Below are 22,048 nucleotides of genomic sequence, written 5' to 3'. Positions count from 1 at the left end.
GCGCGCGGGGCTGCCTCCTTCTTCTGACCAGAAGAATTTGACACACACACCTTCACCCGCGAGCCCCAGATATCTTCTCAATATATACCCTGGCGCTCCTAGCCTCCTCTTTGGTTCCCAGTATTTCTTGGAGTCCCACGGTGCCATATCACCTTATTTACCGGAATCACCTCCCATGTTTTCTAAATACACTGACCTAATTTCCCCTTATTGCCCATCACATTTTCCCCATATGCCCATTTATGGATTTTCCTCCCCTTAGTTCTCAGGACCTAGGTCTGTGAACCAATGTTTTTTTCATTCTACTTAACAAGTTATCTCTATGAGCTAAGGTCTGGGAACCATGGTCTTTTCCATTCTACATAGCAAGTTTGTATTTGATATTACAAATGTGCTCAGACTGACTAGGCCTGACAGCCCCGAATCTGGTTACTTTTACTAAGTTTATGATTACAATAAACAATAAAAATCTTTGGCCTACAACATCGCCTACATATGTCTTATGACAGCAATTGTAATATTTTGCAAGGCCTAATACTTTACTTTGGTTATAGTATTGTAAGGAATAATATTTTAATTATTTCTACTAAGATTTTTTACAACACTATTTCTGATAGTGTCTATCTCTGTTTTACAACACTATCTCTGACAACACTGTAGTGGTGGGCCTGATCTCCAACAACGACGAGACAGCCTACCGACAGGAGACTAAAAACCTGGAGAGATGATGCCAGGAGAACAATCTTCTCCTGAACATCAGTAAGACTAAAGAGTTCATAGTGGACTTCAGCACAAAGCAGGAGCGTATCACTTCTGTACCACTTGAGACGCTTAAGGGACTTCAGTCTACCCTCTCAGGTGCTAAAGACTTTCTACACCTGCACTATTGAGAGCGTCCTGACGGGTAGCATCACTTCCTGGTTGGGGAACAGCACATGCAGGACAGACGAGCCCTCCAGAGGGTGGTGCGGTCAGCTGAACGTACCATCCACACTGAGCTCCCTGACCTGCAGGACATCTACAGCACACGGTGCAGGACCAGAGCCAGGAAGATTGTAAACGATCTCAGCATCACAACAATGGACTCTTTTCTTTGTTGCGTTCAGGGAAACGCTTCCGCTCCCTGAAAGCAAACACAGAGAGAATGAGGAGAAGCTTCTTCCTGCAGGCCATTCGGATTTTAAACCAGGAGACACCCAGGATCTAGCAGTGGACCATTCTCTCCATCCGCACTGTTCTATGCACACCCCTTTTTTGCACTGACACTTTAATTCTGGACTGTCACTGTCACTTTAACTCTGGACTTGCACAGCACAGTGCCACTTTATACACCTTATACACTCTATACACTATTTACACACCATACTGCACCTGGACACTTTAAGGACAATCTTTAAAAAACACACACATTTTTGTATATGTATATTTATGCATATGTATATAGATTATTTCTCCATCTATATTTTCATATTTTTATATAGTTTTTTTTATATAGTTTTCTTATATAGTTTATACTTTTTTATTCATCTATCTCCTTTTGGTTTTGGTTAGGGATGTACTGATCCGATATTTTGGATCGGTATCGGTGCCGATCCAAGCATTTTGAGTGGATCGGGTATCAATGGTGTGCAACCGATCCAAATCCAATACCCGTGGTCATGGGCGCCTGAACCATTATTGTTTTTGCAAAGTCTTTTTATTGCAAACAAAGTCAAATAACAATACAGAATCCCATTTTAGTTTTACATGAAAAGGAGTAAAGTAAAAGTATCACAACAATAACAATAATAACAGTAATGGAAAGAAAGTAAAAAGAAAAAGAAAAGAACAAACCACCCCCCACCTGCCCACCCCAGGTCCTGGCCCTTTTTAATTATCGAATACATATCACATAAAATTTACAAAAGAAAAAGAAAACCTAATCCGGTAAAACCTGAAGGCCTATGAAATATGAAATAAACGGTTGCCATTTATGAACAAACTTGGAGGTATTACCTATTATTGCATATTTTATTTTCTTAAACTTAATAGAAAATGCTGTATCCTTTAGCCATTGTGAGTGGTATGGTGGGACAGAGGACTTCCACTGAAGAAGAAAGTGACGTCTGGCCAGCAATGATGTCAAACTAATAACTTCTTTTTGGATACATTTTAACTGAGATGCTTCATCTGGAAGTCCAAATATAGCAATCAATGGGCAGGGTTGCAAATGTACTCCCAGAACAGTGAACATCGTACTGAAATAAACCGACCAATAATTATATAGTCGTGGACAGAAGAAAAACATGTGACTCAGGTGGCATTGTGCATTAGAGCATCTGTCACATTTGTCCTCGACATCTGGGTAAATTCGAGACAATCTATATTTAGAAAAATGCACCCTATAAATGACCTTAAGCTGGATAAGTGCGAGACGAGCACACAAGACATTACCGAAGCCATTCACAACACTATCCCACCACCCGTCCCCAAGCTGAAGTCCCAGTTCTCCTTCCCAAGCAGCCTTTGTTTTGGAGGTAGTTTGGTCACAGAAATCCAGAATATGTTTTTAAATCTCAGAAACACCACCTTTTCCTTGTGATTTATACGTAAGCAAACCTTCCCAGTGTTGGAGAGGTGGTGCTGAGGGAAACCCAGGAAAACATTTTTGAACAAAATGCCTAACTTGAAAATATCTAAAGAGGTGGCTGGCAGGTAGCCCATACACTGATGACAAATTAGCAAAACTGTTAAAAAATCCCTATGAGTATAAGTCAAGAAGACAGTGTATACCTTTGCTATACCACACTGAGAAAAAAGAATCCAGACACAAAGGGGGAAAAAGATGATTACTACATAATGGACCTAAAGGTGAAGCAGTTACAAACTTGAAATGTTTCCTAAATTGATACCAGATTTTTAGTATTAAATACAACAGAATTTTTAACATACAAAGAAATTTTAATTGGAAGAGAAGAGTATATAAGAGCAGGTATAGAGGATGAGGAAGAACATGACTGGGCTTCTAACTTACACCATGCTAAATGAGGTGACTCAACCCAACACCGTATCTTATGGATGTGTGCTGCCCAGTAATAAAACTGAAAATTTGATAGTGCCAGACATCTGCTAGACTTAGATCTCGCAAATAAAGATGGAGAGAGAGGGCAGCCCTGACGTGTCCCACGTTTTATTGGGAAATACTCTGAACACACATTGTTTATCTGAATGCTGGCTTGACGTGATGTATAAAGTAATTTCACCCAACTAATACATTTATTACCAAAACCAATTTTTTTTAATACAGCGAATAAATACTCCCACTCTACCCTATCAAATGCTTTTTCAGCATCCATTGAAATCACAATCTCAGGTACCGTCTCGGAATGTACAGTAATATTTAAAAGAATGCGAGTATTAAAAAATAAATGATATCCCTTAAAAAAAATTGCTTTGCTCCTCAGAAATAATGCTGGGCAACACTCTCTCTAGGTGCAGAACTATAGTTTTTGCCAGAACTTTAACATCAGCATTTAACAAAGATAGAGGCCTATAGGAACTACACAAAGTTGGATCTTTGTCACCCTTCAAAAGAAGAGCTATCGAAGCTTGGGTCATAGTAGTTGGGAGCAAACCATTTTCCAAGGATTCTTTAAACACTGACAAAAGTAGAGGTGCTAATTTATTCAAATTTTTTGAAGAACTCAATAGGATACCCATCAGGTCCCGGGGCTTTATTGGACTGTATCGCTTTAATTGAGAATTTTATTTCTTCAAGGGAGAGTGGGGCATCTAGTTCTTGTACATGGTCAGAATCAATGGTAGGGTTTTCAAGATTGTCCAAAAACTGATTCATAATAGCAGTATCATCCGGAAATTCGAAATTCTTCTGGGTCTGAAACAATTACATTAACATTATTATTAATTTTAGGTATCAAACGTGAGGCAGATTAACGTTTCAATTGGTGATCCAATAGTCGATTCGCTTTATCCCCATGTTCATAGTAAGTGCTGCGTGTCTGCAATAGCAATCGCTCTACTTCCTTTGTGGAGATAAGATCAAATTCTGTCTTAAGGTTAAGATGTTTCTTAAACAGTTCTTGGTCAAGGATACCAATAGCAGAAGTGAGTTCTGTAAGCTTGGCCTTATGTTTTTTATTATAATGTGAAGAGTATGAAAAAATCTGCCCCCTAAGGAAAGCCTTCAGTGACTCCCAAAGTAAAGACGATGATGTAAGTTCGTTCTGATTAAAAAGGAGAAACTCATCAATAGAATTAGACAAAAATTCACAAAATGTGTTATCTGCCAACAATAGAGAATTAAATCTCCAAAGGGGGGAGTAGATCTCTGTGTGGACAGCTGAATATCAAGAAATAGTGGTGCGTGATCTGATATTAAAATACTTGAATAATCAACAGCAGCAACAGATGAATTCAAGCTGTTATCTATGAAGAAATAATCTATTCTTGAGTATGACTGGTAAACCTGAGAGATTCATAAACCCATTCTGATTCATAAAGTCAGAAAAGGATTTTGACATAGCTAACTGAGATATTGGTCGTGAACTAGATCTATTTAGCACTGGGTCAAGTACACAATTCAAATCACATCCAAAAATCAACAAATGAGAATTTAAATGAGGTATGTTACTAAGTAATCTGTTGGCAAATTCAACATCATTAAAGTTTGGAGCATAGACATTTACCTGCAAGTCAAGTCAAGTCACTTTTATTGTCACATCACCACAGCACATGTGCATTGGTGAGTGAAATTCTTAGGACCAAACTCCAGAAATTGCAGAACAGTTGTACAGATATACAGATAAAGATATAGATAATGAGTTGACATGTGAAAATGTGCAATTTGCTCATACATATAGTTAGTGCAATATGTGTGTACAATATGTACAATTAACAACCATAATGAAATCAACAGGTGAAATGTGCACTATGCTCATATACAGTTGAGGACAAAATTATTAGCCCCCTTATGAAATTAGACAAAACTCTTGATTTCCCCAAATTTTCTGGAAATGACCATTAACAACAAATCTTTTATAGTGTATTTGTTTCCAAAATAATATAGACAATATGTCCACTAAGTTGATTAGGATATTTAATTGAAATAGTGAGTTGAAACAAAAAAGGGCAAAAATGAAACGTCCAAAATTATTAGCCCCCTGGTCATTAATAGTCAATAGTGTACCCTTTCTGAGCCACAACTGACAACAACCTCTTAGAGTAGTTCTTTACTAGGTTGGCACAGGTCTCCTGAGTGATTTTAGCCCATTCTTTCATTGCAAATTGCTCCAGCTGGTCCAAATTGCATGGTTTCCGAGCATGGACATTCACTTTGAGCACTCGCCAGATTCTCAATAAGATTGAGGTCTGGTCTCTGTGCAGACCACTCCAGGACCCTTTGTTTTGGTATCCTTCAGGAACTGTTGGACCAATTACGATGTATGCTTTGGATCATTGTCTTGTTGAAAGGCCCAGCGACGACCTAAGGCTAGACTATGAGCAGATTTCTGCATATTATCCCTCAAAATGTCAACATAATTTTCATTTTTGATGATGCCATGCACCCGAACAAGGCTCCCTGTGCCTGAAGCTGCAAAACAGCCCCACAGCATGATGCTCCCACCACCATGTTTAACTGTGGGAACTGTGTTCTTAGGGTTGAAGGCCTCACCCTTTCTTCACCAAACATAAGCAACATCCATGTGCCCAAACAGTTCCAGTTTAAACTCATCAGACCAAAGCACAGACTCCCAAAACTCATCTTTACCTTTCATATGTTCACGGGCAAACCTCAGTCTGCTTTTTGAGTAAAGGGGTTCTTCTGGGACGATGGCCCTGAAGCCCACCACGATGAAGAGCCCTCACAACTGTATTCCTTGAAACATCAACTCCAGAAGAGGCCAGGTCAGCAACAATCATCTTGGCAGAAGTCTGGGGCATCTTGCTGACATCTCTGACTATTTTCCTCTCCAGAGTTCTAGAAATCTTGTGCTTACGACCACACCCAGGTTTGTTTCTTACAGAATTTGTCTCCTTGTACTTGGCAATGATGCAACGTACAGCGGTTTTAGAAACTGTGAAACACTTGGAAATGGCAGTATAGCCTTCCCCGTTATCATGAGCCTCCATTAGCTTCTTTCTGAGCTCAAGACTGATTTCCTTTGTCTTCCTGTGTTTGGCATGCTGAGTAAAAGTAGTCTCGCCCAGCAGTGCTGTTCCCAAACCAGGCAGTGATGCAGCCCGTCAGGATGCTCTCTATAGTGCAGATGTAGAATGTTCTGAGGATGCTGGGGCTCATTCCAAACTTCCTCAGCCGTCTCAGGAAGAAGAGGCGTTGATGTGCCTTCTTCAGTACTGCGTCAGTGTGTATGGCCCAGGTGAAATCCTCACTGATGTTGACGCAGAGAAACTTAAAGCTGCTCACCCGCTCCACAGGTGTCTTGTTCATGGTGATGAGTTTGTATTCACTCCTCTGTCTCCTGAAATCCACCACCAGCTCCTTGGTCTTGTCAATGTTGAGTGAGAGGTGGTTCTCCTGACACCATGTAGTCGGGGTGCTCACCTCTTCTCTGTAGGCCGCCTCATCGTTGTCAGTGGTCAGGCCTATCACCGTTGTGTCATCAGCAAATTTGACGATGACGTTAGAGCTGTGTGTAGCTGCACAGTCGTGTGTGTACAGGGAGTACAGGAGTGGGCTGAGGACACAGCCCTGAGGAGCACCAGTGTTGAGGATCAGCGGGGATGAAGTACTGCTGCCCATTCTTACCACCTGACTCCTGCCTGTCAGGAAGTCCAGAATCCAGCTGCACGGAGATCTATTTAGTCCCAGAGTCTGGAGCTTCACAACAAGTGTGGCAGGCACTATAGTGTTAAATGCTGAGCTGTAGTCAACAAACAGCATTCTCAAATAGGTGTTCTTATTTTCCAGGTGGGAGAGAGCAGTATGAAGGGTGACAGCAATAGCATCATCTGTGGAACGGTTGCTACGATATGCAAATTGTAGCGGATCAAGTGAGGCAGGCAGCACAGAGCAGATGTATTCTCTGATGAGTCTCTCAAAGCACTTGCTGAAGATGGGTGTCAGAGCAACCGGTCTCCAGTCATTTAGACATGTGATTTGATTTTTCTTTGGTATGGGCACAATGGTGGATTTTTTGAAGCACGATGGGACCACAGACAGACAAAGGGAGAGGTTGAAAATGTCTGTGAACACACTGGCTAATTGGGATGCGCATGTTCGGAGCACACGGCCTGGGATGCCATCAGGACCCGCAGCCTTGCGGATGTTTACCCGTGGAAAGGATCGGGTTACATCCGCTACGGAGACGGAGAGTGCACTCACATCTTCTGCAGCACCCGCGGGAGTGCTCTCAGTGTGGGCGGGGTTGTGAGCCTCGAAACGAGCATAAAAGTTATTTAGCTCATCTGGTAGAGAGGCGGCAATATTCACAGTCGCTGGTTTGTTCCCTTTAAAGTCTGTGATGTTGTTAATGCCCTGCCACATACTTCTTGCATCATTGGTGTTGAATTGTTCTTCAACTTTGTTTTTATATTGTCTTTTTGCAGCTTTGATGGTTTTCCTGAGATCGTAGCTGGCTTGTTTGCGATCATCAGGATTCCCAGATTTAAAAGCAGACGTTGTTAATCCATGGTTTTTGGTTGGAGTAGACACGGATTGCTTTTGTCGGCACAACATCTTCTATACACTTCCTGATGAAACATGTGACAGAATCTGAGTATGCCTCTATGTCACCATCAGACGCTGCCCGGAACATTCAAACAGTCCTGTAGTATAGCGTCTGATTGGTCCGGCCAGCATTGGATTGTTCTGAGGGAGCAGCACCTTTGTTTGCGTTAACATGCCTACAATCATAAGATATCTGCCATTTTTAACAGCAATAACAACAGTAGGTAAAAACTGAATATTTTTATTGATCAAATTAGCAACTCCTCTTGATTTAGAGTTAAAGTTAGATTGGAAGACATGCCCTATCCAAGAAGCATGCAGCCTATAATGATCTTTACAGTAGTCTTCAAATGGCTAAAAGTTTTACCAGGTTTAGATGGGCTACTCATGCCACGTATATTCCAGCTAATGAAACAAACAGATGGGCCTACACAAGGATTACCGGAATTCAACTTAACAGTACTCATTTAAGTGCAAATGAATAGTACCAAATGGCCAGGACCCCCCCCCCTCACCACACACACACACCCATGAACATGTACACACAGCGAAAAGAGAAAAGAAATAGAAGGGGAAAAAAGAAAAAAGAAAAGAAAAAAGTCTCCAAAAGGGAGACAACTATACAAGAACAAGAGAAAAAACATTGTGACATCAACTCGGAGAATAGCCTTAGACTTAGCTGCGGTAGAGAGATAGATAACTCCAACAGAGTCTTAATACTGAACAGTAGGCAATTCTATTAATGTAAACCCCATTTTATACCGATATTACCGTATTACTGCAAACTGAAATGCTACACAATGTTCATCGTTTTTATATACTTCTTGGCCTCTTCTGCAGAGAGAAAGTCTTTTTCCACACCTTTATATGTAATCCGCAGACGAGCCAGAAAGAAAAGACCATAATGAACTCCTTCCAGTCTGCGCAGTTGCCTCCTGACCTCATTAAAGGCGGCTCGATCCTGGGCCACCTTCGCCGTGTGGTCGGGGAAAACGGACATCATTATTTAATCCACAGCATCTTGTCGTCTCTCTCTGGCACACCATAGAACATTCTCACAGTCGCTATAATAGTGAAATCTGGCAATAACAGTGCGCGGTCGCTTCGGCTGAGAGGTTCTATGTGCACGGTCTATCAGCGGTGGTTCATCCAGTTTAAAAGTTTCCTTAAGCAGTGTAGAGACAACTGTAGTGTTAATGACGATATCCTCAGGAATCTCGACTATCCTAATGTTATTCCGTCGCGACCGAGATTCGAGGTTCTCACACTTATTTTGCAGTGAAACAAACTCTGCGGTTAAATGTGCGAGTTTGTTTTTAAGCTCAGCTACATCATCAGTACAGACGGAGAGAGAATCCCCCGTTTCTCCCACTGTACCTTTGAGTGCGGCCAACTGTGCGTCTGAAGCGGCCTTATCGTTCACCAGCTGTGTTTTTACTGACTGTAGGTCAGCTCTAATTGTGGACAAATCATCACCCAGTGCAGCCCAGAGTTCAGTCTTAAAAATCTCAGCAATGTCTTGTTTTAAAGAGATTAGCAGTTCTTGCTTCAGGGACTCCGCATCAATTACCTGGGCCACTTCCCTGGGAGAGGTGGAGCTGCAGGGTGAAGACAGAGCCCCAGGGTCCGGGGTCGCTTCCTCTGTAGCAGGCCTCAATTCTTGGGTCGTGTTGACACGGGTTTTAGCTGTTTTACCAGCCATGATATTATGTCCAAGTGGTGAAAAAAGGCTTTAACACGATATCCCACGGGTGAATATATCAAAAAGGTAATCCAAATGGTGATATAAAATAACAATTACCATAAAATCTGCAGGAGTCTCAAATCACACATCTTACTCCATTATCTGCTCAACAGCGCCCCCCGTCTGAACCATTATATGTGGGTGGGACAAGACCCACCCACTTTTTAAGACCAATAATATTGGACCCACCCACTTTTACCGTGTCTATTCAGTGCATTATGTCTTTTTTTATTACTTTTCAGAGCGCCGCCAGTCGAATCCATTCTGCTTGAGGAATGTCCTAATAAATTAAACTCCATTCCGCGTTTTACCTACAGGATTGGAACCCATAGATGGTCAGAACCATTATATGTGTGTGGGACAGGACAGGCCCACTTATTATTTACTTCCGTTGCCCATGCCCGTAGTGGTTGATTAATGAACAGCAAACATTATAGACTATTGCTTAAACTTATAAGAAAAATATACTTATATATAAAATTACATTAATGAAAATAAATATAATAAATTCTATAGGAAATTTGTTGCACAACCGCCTGTGACAGACACGCAAGTTAAACATGTCGCTCATTTGGGTGCAAGGTTTACTGTTTAATACATTTTGCATTGTGTTTCAAGAGTTCTAATTTAAGATTCACTTTAAAATATTGCCTTTTCTCCAGAAAATAATTTAATTTAATAATTGCAGTATATATGGTTTAGATTGTTATACCACTAACTGTTAAAAGTACTGTTTGCTATAGTATTATGTTACTTACGGTAATGTGATGAGGCATATAGTATGAATAGGAACCTATATTGGGGGTGTTACGGTACTGTTGAGAAGAAGAATAAAAGTTCTGGTAAGAAGTCATGGCCGGCTGTCGCATGGTCCATTTATGGAAGGTTCATGTTGTACCTATTAAACGACAGAACATGGTGTCGGAAGTGTTTCGGAACATGGTGTCGGAACATGATTTTTGAGAGGGCAAGGTTTAATCAGCGGCAGCAAGAAGTGGGCGAGTCTTTGGATCACTTCATAACGGCGCTGCACTGTTTAGCCGAGCACTGTGGATATGACGATCTGCACGATGAGATGGTAAGAGATAGACTTGTCGTGGGTCTGACAGAATGGCTGTCAGAACAGCTACAGCTGGACTCTGAATTGACACTTGAGAAGGCTGTTGTTCGAGTTTGACAGAGTGAACTAGTAAAAAAAAACAACAGGAACAGCTCAAGTCAAACTTCAAGTGGGACATGGCAAACGAAAAGCTGGATTGTAATAAACAGTACAGTAATGTGAAAACAAAACTAGTAAAGCCACTTTTTGGATCGTTGGCAAGGAAAACACCTCAAATAAAGCCTAAAAAACAGATGCTATGTATGAGATGCGGTGACACAAAGGGGCATAATTTGCAGCGATGCCCTGCAAGAGATGCAATATGTCACCTTTGTCATAAGAAGAGACATTATGCTAGAGCATGTAAGTCAAAGACGGTACATGAGGTGAATATAGCAATGCTAACTTCAGATAAAATGGAGGACATTGCATTTCTTGGTTCACTGACATCTGAGGTAACAGGAAGCCCCTGGATGACTGAGATAAAAATTGACAATCTCAAGACGATGTTCAAAATTGACACGGGGGCTGATGTAACAGCAGTCCCAGTTACACTGTACAACCAGGGCCAGTTCCAAAAACTGAAACCTCCCAGGACAGTCCTTCAGGGATCAAATAGAACATCACTGAAGGTAAAAGGGAAATTCTCAGCAACCCTTGGCAAGCATAACAAACATAAGACTCAGGAAATCTATGTGGTGGATGGGTTGTACATGCCTTTGTTGGGCAGACCAGCAGTAACTGCACTTCAACTAGTGGCTAGGCTTGATGTTGTCAGCTTAACTTCTAAAGAAAGGGTAGAAAAGGAGTTTCCACAACTCTTCAGTGGCTTAGGCAAAATGGATGGTGAGTACAGCATTGCACTGAAACCAGGTGCAATACCTTTCTCCATATCGACTCCAAAACGCATTTCCCTCCCTCTCTTACCAAAGGTGAATTAAGAATTGAGGCGTATGGAACAGCAGGGTGTAATTTCAAAGGTGGAGGAGCCAACTGAATGGTGTGCTCCCATGGTTGTGGTGCCGAAGAGTTCAGGTAAAGTGAGAATTTGCACAGATTTCACGGAATTGAACAAAAACACCCTCTCCCTTCAGTAGAAAGCACATTAGGACAACTTGCAGGAGCCAGAGTGTTTTACAAACTTGACGCCAATGCAGGGTTTTGGCAGATTCAAGTTTCGAAGGAATCCTCTTTGCTCACCACATTCATAACTCCATTTGGATGGTACTGCTATAACCGTCTATGCTTTATAATCTCTTCTGCACCTGAGCATTTCCAAAAGCACATGTCCAGGATTCTTGAGGGACTGGAAGGTGTTGTTTGTCAAATGGATGACTTGCTTGTCTGGGGATCGTCACAGAGTGAACATGATGAGAGGCTGAGAAGGGTGCTCTCAAAGCTTCAGGAAGCTGGAGTCACATTCAATGAGAAATGTGAGTTTTCAAAGACAAAAATCAAGTTCCTTGGACAGATCATTGAGGCATCTGGGGTAAGTGCAGATCCAGATAAGCTGGAAGCAGTAAAAGCGATGAGACAGTCATGTAATGTCAGTGAAGTAAGGCGTTTCTTGGGAATGGTAAACCACCTCGGTAAATTCTTACCACATTTGGCAGCGAAAATGCAGCCACTCAGAGACTTACTGAAAAAGTTCAACATGTGGGTTTGGGGGTCGCATCAGAAAGAAGCCTTCAAGAAAATTCAGTTCTCCTCCAAAAACAAGCAGACAATGTACAGTATGTAAACCTGTGGCATATGCTTCCAAGGCACTCAGTAACACAGAGCAACGTTATGCACAAATAGAGAAGGAGGCATTGGCCTCCACATGGGCATGTGAGTGGTTTGCAGAGTTTCTCATTGGGAAGAATCAGAATCAGAAAGAGCTTTGTTGCCAGGCATGCTTTCACATGCAAGGAATTTGCTTTAGTGACAGAAGCTCCACAGTGTAACAGAATGGCATATACAGTGTAGACAAAATTGTATGTACACATTTACAGGTGTGAAATGTGCAGTTTAAATATACATATCCAATATAGGCAATAAATTGTATGTACAATTTGCAAGTGTGAGAAATGCGCAATTGAAGTATACAATTTGTATGTACACGTGAAATTTTGAAATGTGCAACTGAAGTAAACAGTATATACGATATGTATGTATGTACAGGTGTGCAAGTATGAAATGTGAAAATTGAGGTATAAATAGTACAAATGTGCAAGTGTGGAACGTGCAATTAGGTGTTATGTTCCTTGAGGGAAGAAACTGTTCCTATGTTCCTATTTCCTTGCCACTGCTGCCTGAGTCATCTCAGACTTGCTCATAGGGGAATAAATACATACACACTGTGAACTATATACATCTAACAATAATCTAGAATTTTTATTCTGTTAATTCTTATTTCTTTTATTATTCATTATTTCCTTTATCATTAATTATGTCTACCTTCTGCTTTATGTTTATGTTCTGTAAAGCTGCTTTGAGACAATGTCTATTGTAAAAAGCGCTATACAAATAAACTTGAATTGAATTGAATTGAAAATTGAATGTCTGGTCGTTCTGGTGCTCAGGGGTCCATAGTGTCGGCCAGATGGCAACAGTTCAAAGAGGGAGTGTGCTGGATGTGAGGGGTCCAGGGTGAGTGAGTGTGCTGGATGTGAGGGGTCCACAGTGATTGACTTTGCCCTTTTGCTCACTCTGGAGAAGTACAGGTCTTGAAGAGCGGGGAGAGTTGTGCCAATGATTCGCTCAGCAGTCCGGACTACCCTCTGTAGTCTCCTGAGGTCAGATTGGGTAGCTGAGCTGAACTGTTTGAGTCACTGAGGTGCAGAGGATGGATTTGATGATTGCAGTGTAGAACTGTTTCAGCAGATCCTGTGTCAGGTTGAACTTCCTCAGCTGACGAAGGAAGTACAACCTCTGCTGAGCCTTTTTCACAATGGAGTCAATGTGAATGTCCCACTTCAGGTCCTGGGAGATAGTGGTTCCCAGGAATCTGAATGACTCCACTGCTGTAACAATGCTGTCCATGATGGTGAGTGGGGGGAGAGCAGGGGGGTTTCTCCTGAAGTCCACGATCATCTCCACTGTCTTGAGCATGTTCAGCTCCAGGTTGTTAAGGCTGTACCAGACAGCCATCCGTTCAGCTTCCAATCTGTAGGCAGACTCGTCACCGTCCTGGATGAGGCCGATCAGTGTGGTGTCGTTTGCAAACTTCAGGAGCTTGACAGAGGGGTCATTAGAGGTGCAGTCATTCGTGTACAGGGAGAAGAGCAGTGGGGAGAGAACACAGCCTTGGGGGGCACCAGTGCTGATGGTGTGGGTGCTGGATTTGAGTTTTCCCAGTCGCACTAGCTGCTGCCTGTCTGTGAGAAAGCTGGTGATCCACTGACAGACAGAGGAAGGCACGGAGAGCTGGGTTAATTTGGGCTGTAGGAGTGATGGGATGATGGTGTTGAAAGCAGAGCTGAAGTCCACAAACAGGATCCTCACATAAGTCCCTGGTCTGTCCAGATGCTGCAGAACATAATGGAGTCCCATGTTAACTGCATCATTCACAGACCTGTTTGGTCTGTAGGCAAACTGCAGAGGGTTCAGTAATGTCCTTCAGATAAGCCAGAACCAGAGCCAGAGTCTTTCAAATGATTTCATGACCACAGATGTTAGAGCCACAGGTCTGTAGTCAGTATGTCCAGTGATTTTGGGTTTCTTTGGGACTGGAATGATGGTGGAGCTTTTGAAGCATGAGGGGACTTCACACAGTTTCCACATTGAAACCGATCATAAATCTCTTGTTCCTCTGCTTGGCTCCAAGACGTTGGACTAACTCCCTCCACGCATGTGTCTTCTGAGATTCTCATACACCATATCACATGTGGCTGGCAAAAACATCACGACAGCAGATGTGTTGTCTAGAGCTCCCATAAATAGTACAGCGGAAGGGCTTTCCTGAAAAGGATGTTGACCTGTATGCTGACTCTGTAATGGCGAGCTTTCCAGCTACTAAAATGAGGCTCAATGGAGAGGAGCCGAATAAGGAGAGGAGCACCAAGACAAAGATTTTATACTCCAGCAGCTAAAGAAGTACTGTGAGGAAGGATGGCCAAGTAAGTTCTCGGTTGACCAAACTATCCAGCCTTACATGGCTTTCTCAGGGTCCCTTTGTGTGCATGATGGGCTCTTATTGAATGGACTCTGGATTGTCATTCCGAAAGGGGCATCTAAGCATAACTAAGTGCAGAGAAAGAGCTAAGCAGTCAGTTTGGTGGCCGGGTCTCAGCAAAGACCTTACACAAATGATTGAGAACTGTGACACGTGAGCTTAGGAAAAAAATTCACTTTAAAGAGCAGAGGTGGGAAGTAACGGAGTAAAAATAATTCGTTACTGTACTTAAGTAAATTTTTCTGGTATCGGTACTTTACTCCACTATTTATTTTTCGGACAACTTTTTACTTTTACTCATTACATTATTACACAAATATCTGTACTTTTTACTTCTTACATTTTCAAAACAGACTCGTTACTTTTAGTATTATTTCTTCTCATTGAGCGCTGTTTCCAGCCTATCATCCTATCATTGTTCGGCTTTTTGACCATGTGACTGGTGTATTATTTCCTGGCTATCAGACACAGTGTTGCCAGATTGGGCGGGTTCCCACACAATTGGGCTCCTTTTGGTCACGTCCGACCGGAAAAAAATGCATTAGGCGGGTCTTTAAAATTTGGGCTGGATTTTGATGCAACAGGCAGGTTTTTATTTTTAACTATAAACAGTATTCTTTATTATTTTTTAATGAAAACTAACAATAAAATAAATTATATAATTTAGGATGACATTTAAATTAGGCATGGTTCAGGTTAGCCAATAAGGTTCAGGGGAATCCTGTCCAATCAGACTTCAAGCTTGATTGGCGGGTTGTTGTAGGCTAATTCGTTATATCGTCAAAACTACATTATCATCAGTGATCATCATTCATCATCATCATCATGCTAAAGTGGGGTAAATATAAAAAGTCCTATAGAAAGGAATCGGAGAGCGACCCGGCATTAAAAACATGGATTATACCTGTGGTAGGTGATGATACAAAGGCATTTTGTAAATACTGTCTATCAGAAATCAGAGCACAATTAAATAATTTGAAAGAGCATGCTAATACAAAAATAATGAAATGATTTGAGAATTGGCCTATTAGAAAAGAACTGTAGTTCTGACAATAGTAGCACAAGAACAATAAAAAATGTTGTCCCCTTCTGAGGTTTCTGATGTAGACCTTGTGTTTTATTAAAATCATAATTTATATTTAAAAGAACAAAAAACAAAAAGATGCACTGGATATACTTGGGGCGAGCCTGGTGGTCTCCAATGTGCGATTTGTTAGTCTGGTTGTTTAATAATAAAAAATTGTGTTTTATTCTATAACAGTTTTAATAACAGTATGTATTTTGGGCTGGTATTTTTTGAAATGGGTGGGTTTTAAGCTGTAGTTGGGCTGGAAATCTTTAGTCCAATCTGGCAACACTGATCAGACATAGACTAAGGATAGCGGAAAAGCTAAAACAGAAACAACTCATGTACAGACTGAAACAGAAACAATCTTTCAACCAAAGACACAAAGTGGCATGACGTTCTTGTGTCTGGGTGAATGCATGTGGGTCAAATACACTTCTGAAAAGGGCACTGTTGTGTCTACTGCTGGCTTACCTTATAGACACATCCAGAGGTACCTTAAGGAGAAACAGGTTTCATCTCTCACCAACTCTAATAGCTCCTGTGACTTCTGACCTACCTGACTCGGCAGAGATACAGGCATCTCCGCTCTTTGAAGATTCATCCAGCACGGCAGAAGTTCAGTTGGGTTCCCAACCGACCTCTCCATGTACCAGTTGGTACCCTTCCTGGATTAGAACTCCTCCCGGGAATCTAAAGGACTTTGTTTGTAATTAGAGAGAAGCACCGAGTGGTCAATGGGGCAGAATAATCCCTACACTCGGTTGAAGGTTTTGGATAGTCCACCCCATCCTTCTAGATAAAGAAACTCTTCTCTTGTGAAAATGAATGTAAAAAAAAAAAAAAAAAAAAATGAAGATTGTTGAAAATTGTTGGTTATATATTTACATGTTCAATGTCTAATAAGAAAGTCAAGTATAGTCAATGTTGGTTTATTTGCTCCCCCATGTGTTAAATAAAGAAAAGAAAGAATTTTATTTGTGAAAGGGGGATGTAGTATTATGTTACTTATGGTAATGTTATAAGGCATATAGTATGCTTAGGAACCTATGTTGGGGGTGTTACGGTACTGTTGAGAAGAAGAATAAAAGTTCTGGTAAGAAGTCATGGCCGGCTGTCGCGTGGTCCATTTATGAAAGGTTCATGTTGTACCTATTAAACGACAGAACATTTGCTACTGCCTTAATACTTGTTTCTTGTGTTTTCAGTTTTCATCCAGTAATACGGGCATTTTTGTATTTCTTTGCCAGAAACAAATAAATCGTAATAAATAAGCGAGTTGTATACATTCTTTAGTTTTAAAGATAGAAAAGAACACAGATATCGGATTGGTATCGGCCAATACCGGCAAACGCTAGTATTGGAATCGAATCGGAAGAGAAAAAGTGGTATTGGTACATCCCTAGTTTTGTTTTTGTTTTGTTTTTTTATCCTAAATTGCATTCCTTTTTACTCTTATACCGGACAGTTGCATAAAGCATTTCACTGCATGTCGTACCCTGTATGTATGTGACAAATAAAATTTGATTTGATTTGACATTAATATTCAGTTACAGCGCGCCATCTAGAGGCCGTAGATTGCAATAACAACCCAATAATAATAAGGATGAGGAAGAGGGATTTTTAAAAAGGTTTGAGGTACAGCCATGGATCACAGTTAACACAAAGTTTACTCTATTGAACCACTTACATTTTGCAACTTACATTTTATGTTAGTTTATACAACTGAGCAATTGAGGGTTAAGGGCCTTGCTCAGGACCCAGCAGAAGCAGCTTGGTGAACCTGAGACCTCGAACTTACAACCTTCCAATCAGCAGTCCAACTCGATAACCACTAAGCTCACATCCCTTCTGTCACTGTGTGGAACAAGTAATCATTTGGGAAAGACAAAGAACTCATGGAAGCGTAAGTAATGAAGAAAGACTATCATTTTAGAAAACAGCTATCTGAAATGCTGAGACACAGAGAGACACTTTTATCTTTTCAGAGAGAAACATTCCTGAGAAACATCCATTTAGATCCAATTTATGCTCAACGGACCCAAGAGGTTGGCTTTGTTTCTGTAAAAACAGATTTCATGTAGAAAGCTTCAAATGAGCTGTTTCACAGTTTAGTACAGCAGACAAAGTTTACAAGGCAAGTCACAGTTTTACAAAAAAATAAATGTTTACAGTCAGTAACTGATCTTCATCGTTCATCATCTTCACCTTATGGTTCTCAGCCTTGAGGATGTTGTGAGCCTCCTGCTCTCTCATGCACTTAAACACACAGATGGAGCACAGAAGGTTTATATTTGAATGCTTAATGCTTAAACATAATTAAAGTCATCATATCACTAAAGGAGCTGCTTAATGTAAGACATTTCTCTTTTTCTCCATTTACCCTGAGCTCAGCATGCTGCAAGTGAGTCTCGGAGAGCTGCTTCTGCATGATCCTTCAATGTTTCCAGCTGGTTTGTCAGATCTGATTTCTCCTTCTCCAGCTGAGTGATGATCTTCGCAGCCTTCTGCTGTTTGTGCTCAGCTTTAGCCAGTGAGACCTCAAAGGCCAACAATTAAGGCTTAGTGACTTTAATTACTTCTACACACATTTAGACAAATGAAATCATCACTCAAACAAGTAAAACATTAGTAAAACAAGCACACACACGCAGATGCAGACGCACACACACACGCACACATGCAGATGCACACACGCAGACGCACACACAAACACAATTTACAATAACAGTCATAGCATCATGAGAAACCTTGACCTTTACCTTGAGTATTTCCTCCCAGTCTTGTACACACGCCTAAAACACACAGAGGAAAATAGGTTCACAGTCCAGAGCTTAATGTTCACAAGTGCAAAACTACTGTAATGTTAACTTATCATGCAGAAAAAACCTTAAAATTCTCCATATTTCTAAATGAGCTGTTTAATGCATGTCTTTTTTTCACACTTACTTTTATTAGATTAGCAAACTCTGTGCTGTGGTCAAACATCAGTTGTTTGCATGCCTCAATACTTCCTTTCCGTATCACCACCTGGTCTGTCAGGTCAGAATTCTCCTGAACGAGCTGAGTGATGGTGTCCAAATCCTTCTGGTGTTGCTCCTCAGCATTAGCCAGGGAGACCTGAAGGAAACAGCAACAAGGGCAATAAAGTCTACAATACAATGTGCGAATCCTGGTGTTTTTCATGCACCTAAGCACACAGATGGAGCACAGAAGGTTTATATTTGAATGCTTAATGCTTAAACATAATTAAAGTCATCATATTATCACTAAAGGAGCTGCTTAATGCAAGACATTTCTCCTCTTCGCCATTTACCCTGAGCTCAGCATGCTGCAAGTGAGTCTCAGAGAGCTGCTTCTCCATGACCCTTACTGTGCCCTTCAGTGTCTCCAGCTGGTTTGTCAGATCTGATTTCTCCTTCTCCAGCTGAGTGATGATCTTCACAGCCTTCCACTGTTTCTTCTCAGCTTTAGCAATGGAGACCTCAAAGACCAACATTTAAGGCATAGTGACTTTAAGTACTTCTACAATATATACTTAGGCTAATAACTAACCCTATCTGGCCTGCTCTCCTGTCCATTCTACTTTCCAATGTTTGCTCCCTGGACAATAAACTGGACTACATCTGACTTGAACGCTCTATACGGCAAGAGTTTAGAAACTGCTGCGTCTTTTTGTTCACCGAGACATGGCTCAGTGACAGAGTTCTGAACCTGCAATGCAGCTCTGTGTGGTAACGCTCGCGGTGGTGGTGTGGTGTGTTTACATCAACACAGAATGGTGCAAGAACTCTGTGCAGGTTTCTAGTTAATGTTCATCGCTAGTGGAGTTTGTGATTGTTAGATGCAGCCCACTTTATTTAACACAGGGATTCACAATTGTTTACATTGTCGGAGTTTACATTCCTCCCAGTGCTAATGCTAAAGAGGCTCTATGTGAACTCTATGGGGTAGAATGTTCACCCTGGCATACAGTTTATCAAAAAAATCTGCAGCGTCCTGCCTCAATGTCTATCGTCCCGTCGCACTCAGAACCATAGTTATGAAGTGCTTTGAGAAGCTCAAAATGAGGCGCATCAAGACCCAGTTACCACCCTCACTGGATCCCCTACAGTTCTCATATCGTCCAAACCTCTCCATGAACAATGTCATTGCCAAGGCCCTTCATTTTGCCCTCACCCATCTGGACAATAAAGTCACTTTGTATTGAATGCTGAACTAAAGTCTATGAACAGCATTCATACATATCATCCCTTAGCACCTGATTGGGAAGCTGAGCCTGCTGGGACTGAACACCTCCCTCTGCAACTGGATCCTGGACTTCCTGACTGGGAGACCTCAGTCAGTCCGGATTGGGAACAGCATCTCCCGCACATTTACAGCATTTGGCAGATGCCCTTACCCAGAGCGACATACAGACATGCTTAAATCTCTAACATTAAATACATTAATGCTGCTCGCTAGGTTACATAAGATACCATGAATTTAAAACATTGTTCAAAGTTACAATGAAAAAGTGTCAACGTTTTTTTTTTTTTTTTTTTATGCAAAAGATAGGGAAAGAAGTGCTAGTTGAAGTGTTTCCTGAATAAATAGGTCTTCAACCGCCATTTGAAAATAGCCAGTGACTCAGCTGTCCCGACCTCTAGTGCCCCTTTTTTCACCGAGGCAGTTTGAATGCTGGTTCGGAGCCAGAGCCTAATTTAGAACCAGTTCTTTCTGTTTCGACCGCCAAAGCACCGGCTCTGAACCAGGAAAAGTGGTTCTTAAGTAGCACCAAAACGTTGCTGGTCTAGACTTAAGAACTGCTTGTGTTAGAAGCTGTGGGCGGGGCTACTGTTAGCACATTTGATAATGTACCTAAAGTTTACTAATGTTTAATACACTTTTACTTTACCGCAATATGATACATTATCAGCACACATGATAGTAGGTAGCTACATGCTAAGGCTAAATTTTTTCTGTGTTAATGATAAAATAATGTTATGTACTTTCTCGATTACAACCTCCGTTTATACAGATTACACAGAGCTGCATGTACACGTTGGATTCGCCACGTTTGGATTCTAATGTATGTTCGCAATGCCATGAGCATTAACAGTACAGCAACATCCGCCATTGTTGTTGTGTTTGCCGCTGCTGCGCTAACGTTGCTGCGCTGGGTAACGTGACCCGTATACAGTGACGTCAGACTCGGCTCTGTGATGGCTCTCTAGCCGGGGGAAAGGCAAACCGGTTCTCAGGTTCGCCAGTGGAACCATTTTGAACCAGCACCAGCACTAGCTCTGAACCAGCACTCGATTCTTTTTGGTGGAAAAGAGGCATAGGGGAAGTTCATTCCACCACCTTGGTGCCAGAACAGCGAAGAGTCTTGTAGTATACTTGCCTCTTACCCTGAGAGATGGTGGAACCAATCAAGCAGTGCTGGTAGATCGGAGGGTGAGGGGTGCAGTGCGAGGAGTGATGAGGGCTTTTAGGTAAGAGGGAGATGGTCAATTTTTGGCTTTGTAGGCCAGCATCAGTGTTTTGAATCTGATGCATGCAGCTAATTGAAGCCAATGGAGGGATCGCAGCTGTGGGGTGGTATGTGAGAATTTTGGCAGGTTGAAAACAAGCTGTGCAGCTGAATTTTGGATCATTTGAAGAGGATGGATTGCGTTCATAGGTAGACCTGCCAGCAGTGTGTTGCAGTAATCCAGTCTTGAAATGTCAACAGACTGAACAAGTACCTGAGCAGCCTGTGTGGACAAAAATGGCCAAATCCTTCTAATGTTGTAGAGAAGAAACCAACATGAGCGAGTCACATTAGCAACGTGAGAAGAAAAGGACAGTTGAATGTCCATGGTTACCCCAAGGTTGTGAGCTCTGGCTGATCAGATCAGATCATTGTGCAAGGATATAGCAAGATCAGCAGTTCAGTTTTGCTAGGATTGAGCTTTAACTGATGAATAGTGATCCATGATGATATTTCTGCCAGACATGCTGAGATCCGGTCAGGAGCTGCAGTATCATCAGCATAGCAGTGGTAAGAGAACCCATGTGTGGAAATAATGTCACCAAGAGAGCCAAGTACTAAGCCCTGTGAGAGTCTGGGTGGAGCAGATGTTACTCCCCTCCATGTTACCTGATATGAGCGTCCTTACAGGTAGGAAGCGAATCATTCCCAAGCTGATCTGCAAATCCCAAGACACTTCAGGGTGGACAAGAGAGTCTTGTTGTTGACCATACCAAACGCTGCTGAAAGTTCAAGGAGGATAAGGACAGGCTGTCTCTTTGGAATGAGCTGCTTTAAAGCC

At 41.7% G+C, this 22,048-nt stretch overlaps 1 protein-coding gene across 4 annotated transcripts in view; it reads right to left on the bottom strand.

Annotated features, from left to right (window-relative positions):
- LOC113636470 (COP1-interactive protein 1-like) overlaps positions 1–22,048 on the bottom strand; it is a 39,127-nt gene that overhangs the window by 5,674 nt on the left and 11,405 nt on the right. For 2 of the 4 annotated variants that reach the window (XM_027136599.2, XM_047810462.1), the window contains exons 8-12: positions 19,069–19,236; positions 18,702–18,872; positions 18,515–18,547; positions 18,136–18,292; positions 17,404–18,011 (exon numbers count right to left, since the gene is read on the bottom strand). In XM_027136599.2, the coding sequence (XP_026992400.2) occupies positions 18,143–18,292; positions 18,515–18,547; positions 18,702–18,872; positions 19,069–19,236 (522 nt within the window). In that variant the 3' untranslated portion in view covers positions 17,404–18,011; positions 18,136–18,142. Of the gene's footprint in view, positions 1–17,403; positions 18,012–18,135; positions 18,293–18,514; positions 18,548–18,701; positions 18,873–19,068; positions 19,237–22,048 lie in introns of those variants that run through there. The other 2 variants (XM_047810464.1, XM_047810463.1) reach the window with 2 other exon arrangements.

Source organism: Tachysurus fulvidraco, chromosome 2, assembly GCF_022655615.1.
Source record: "Tachysurus fulvidraco isolate hzauxx_2018 chromosome 2, HZAU_PFXX_2.0, whole genome shotgun sequence".
Lineage (NCBI taxonomy): Eukaryota > Metazoa > Chordata > Actinopteri > Siluriformes > Bagridae > Tachysurus > Tachysurus fulvidraco.
This window is presented reverse-complemented; position numbering and strand designations above follow the sequence as displayed.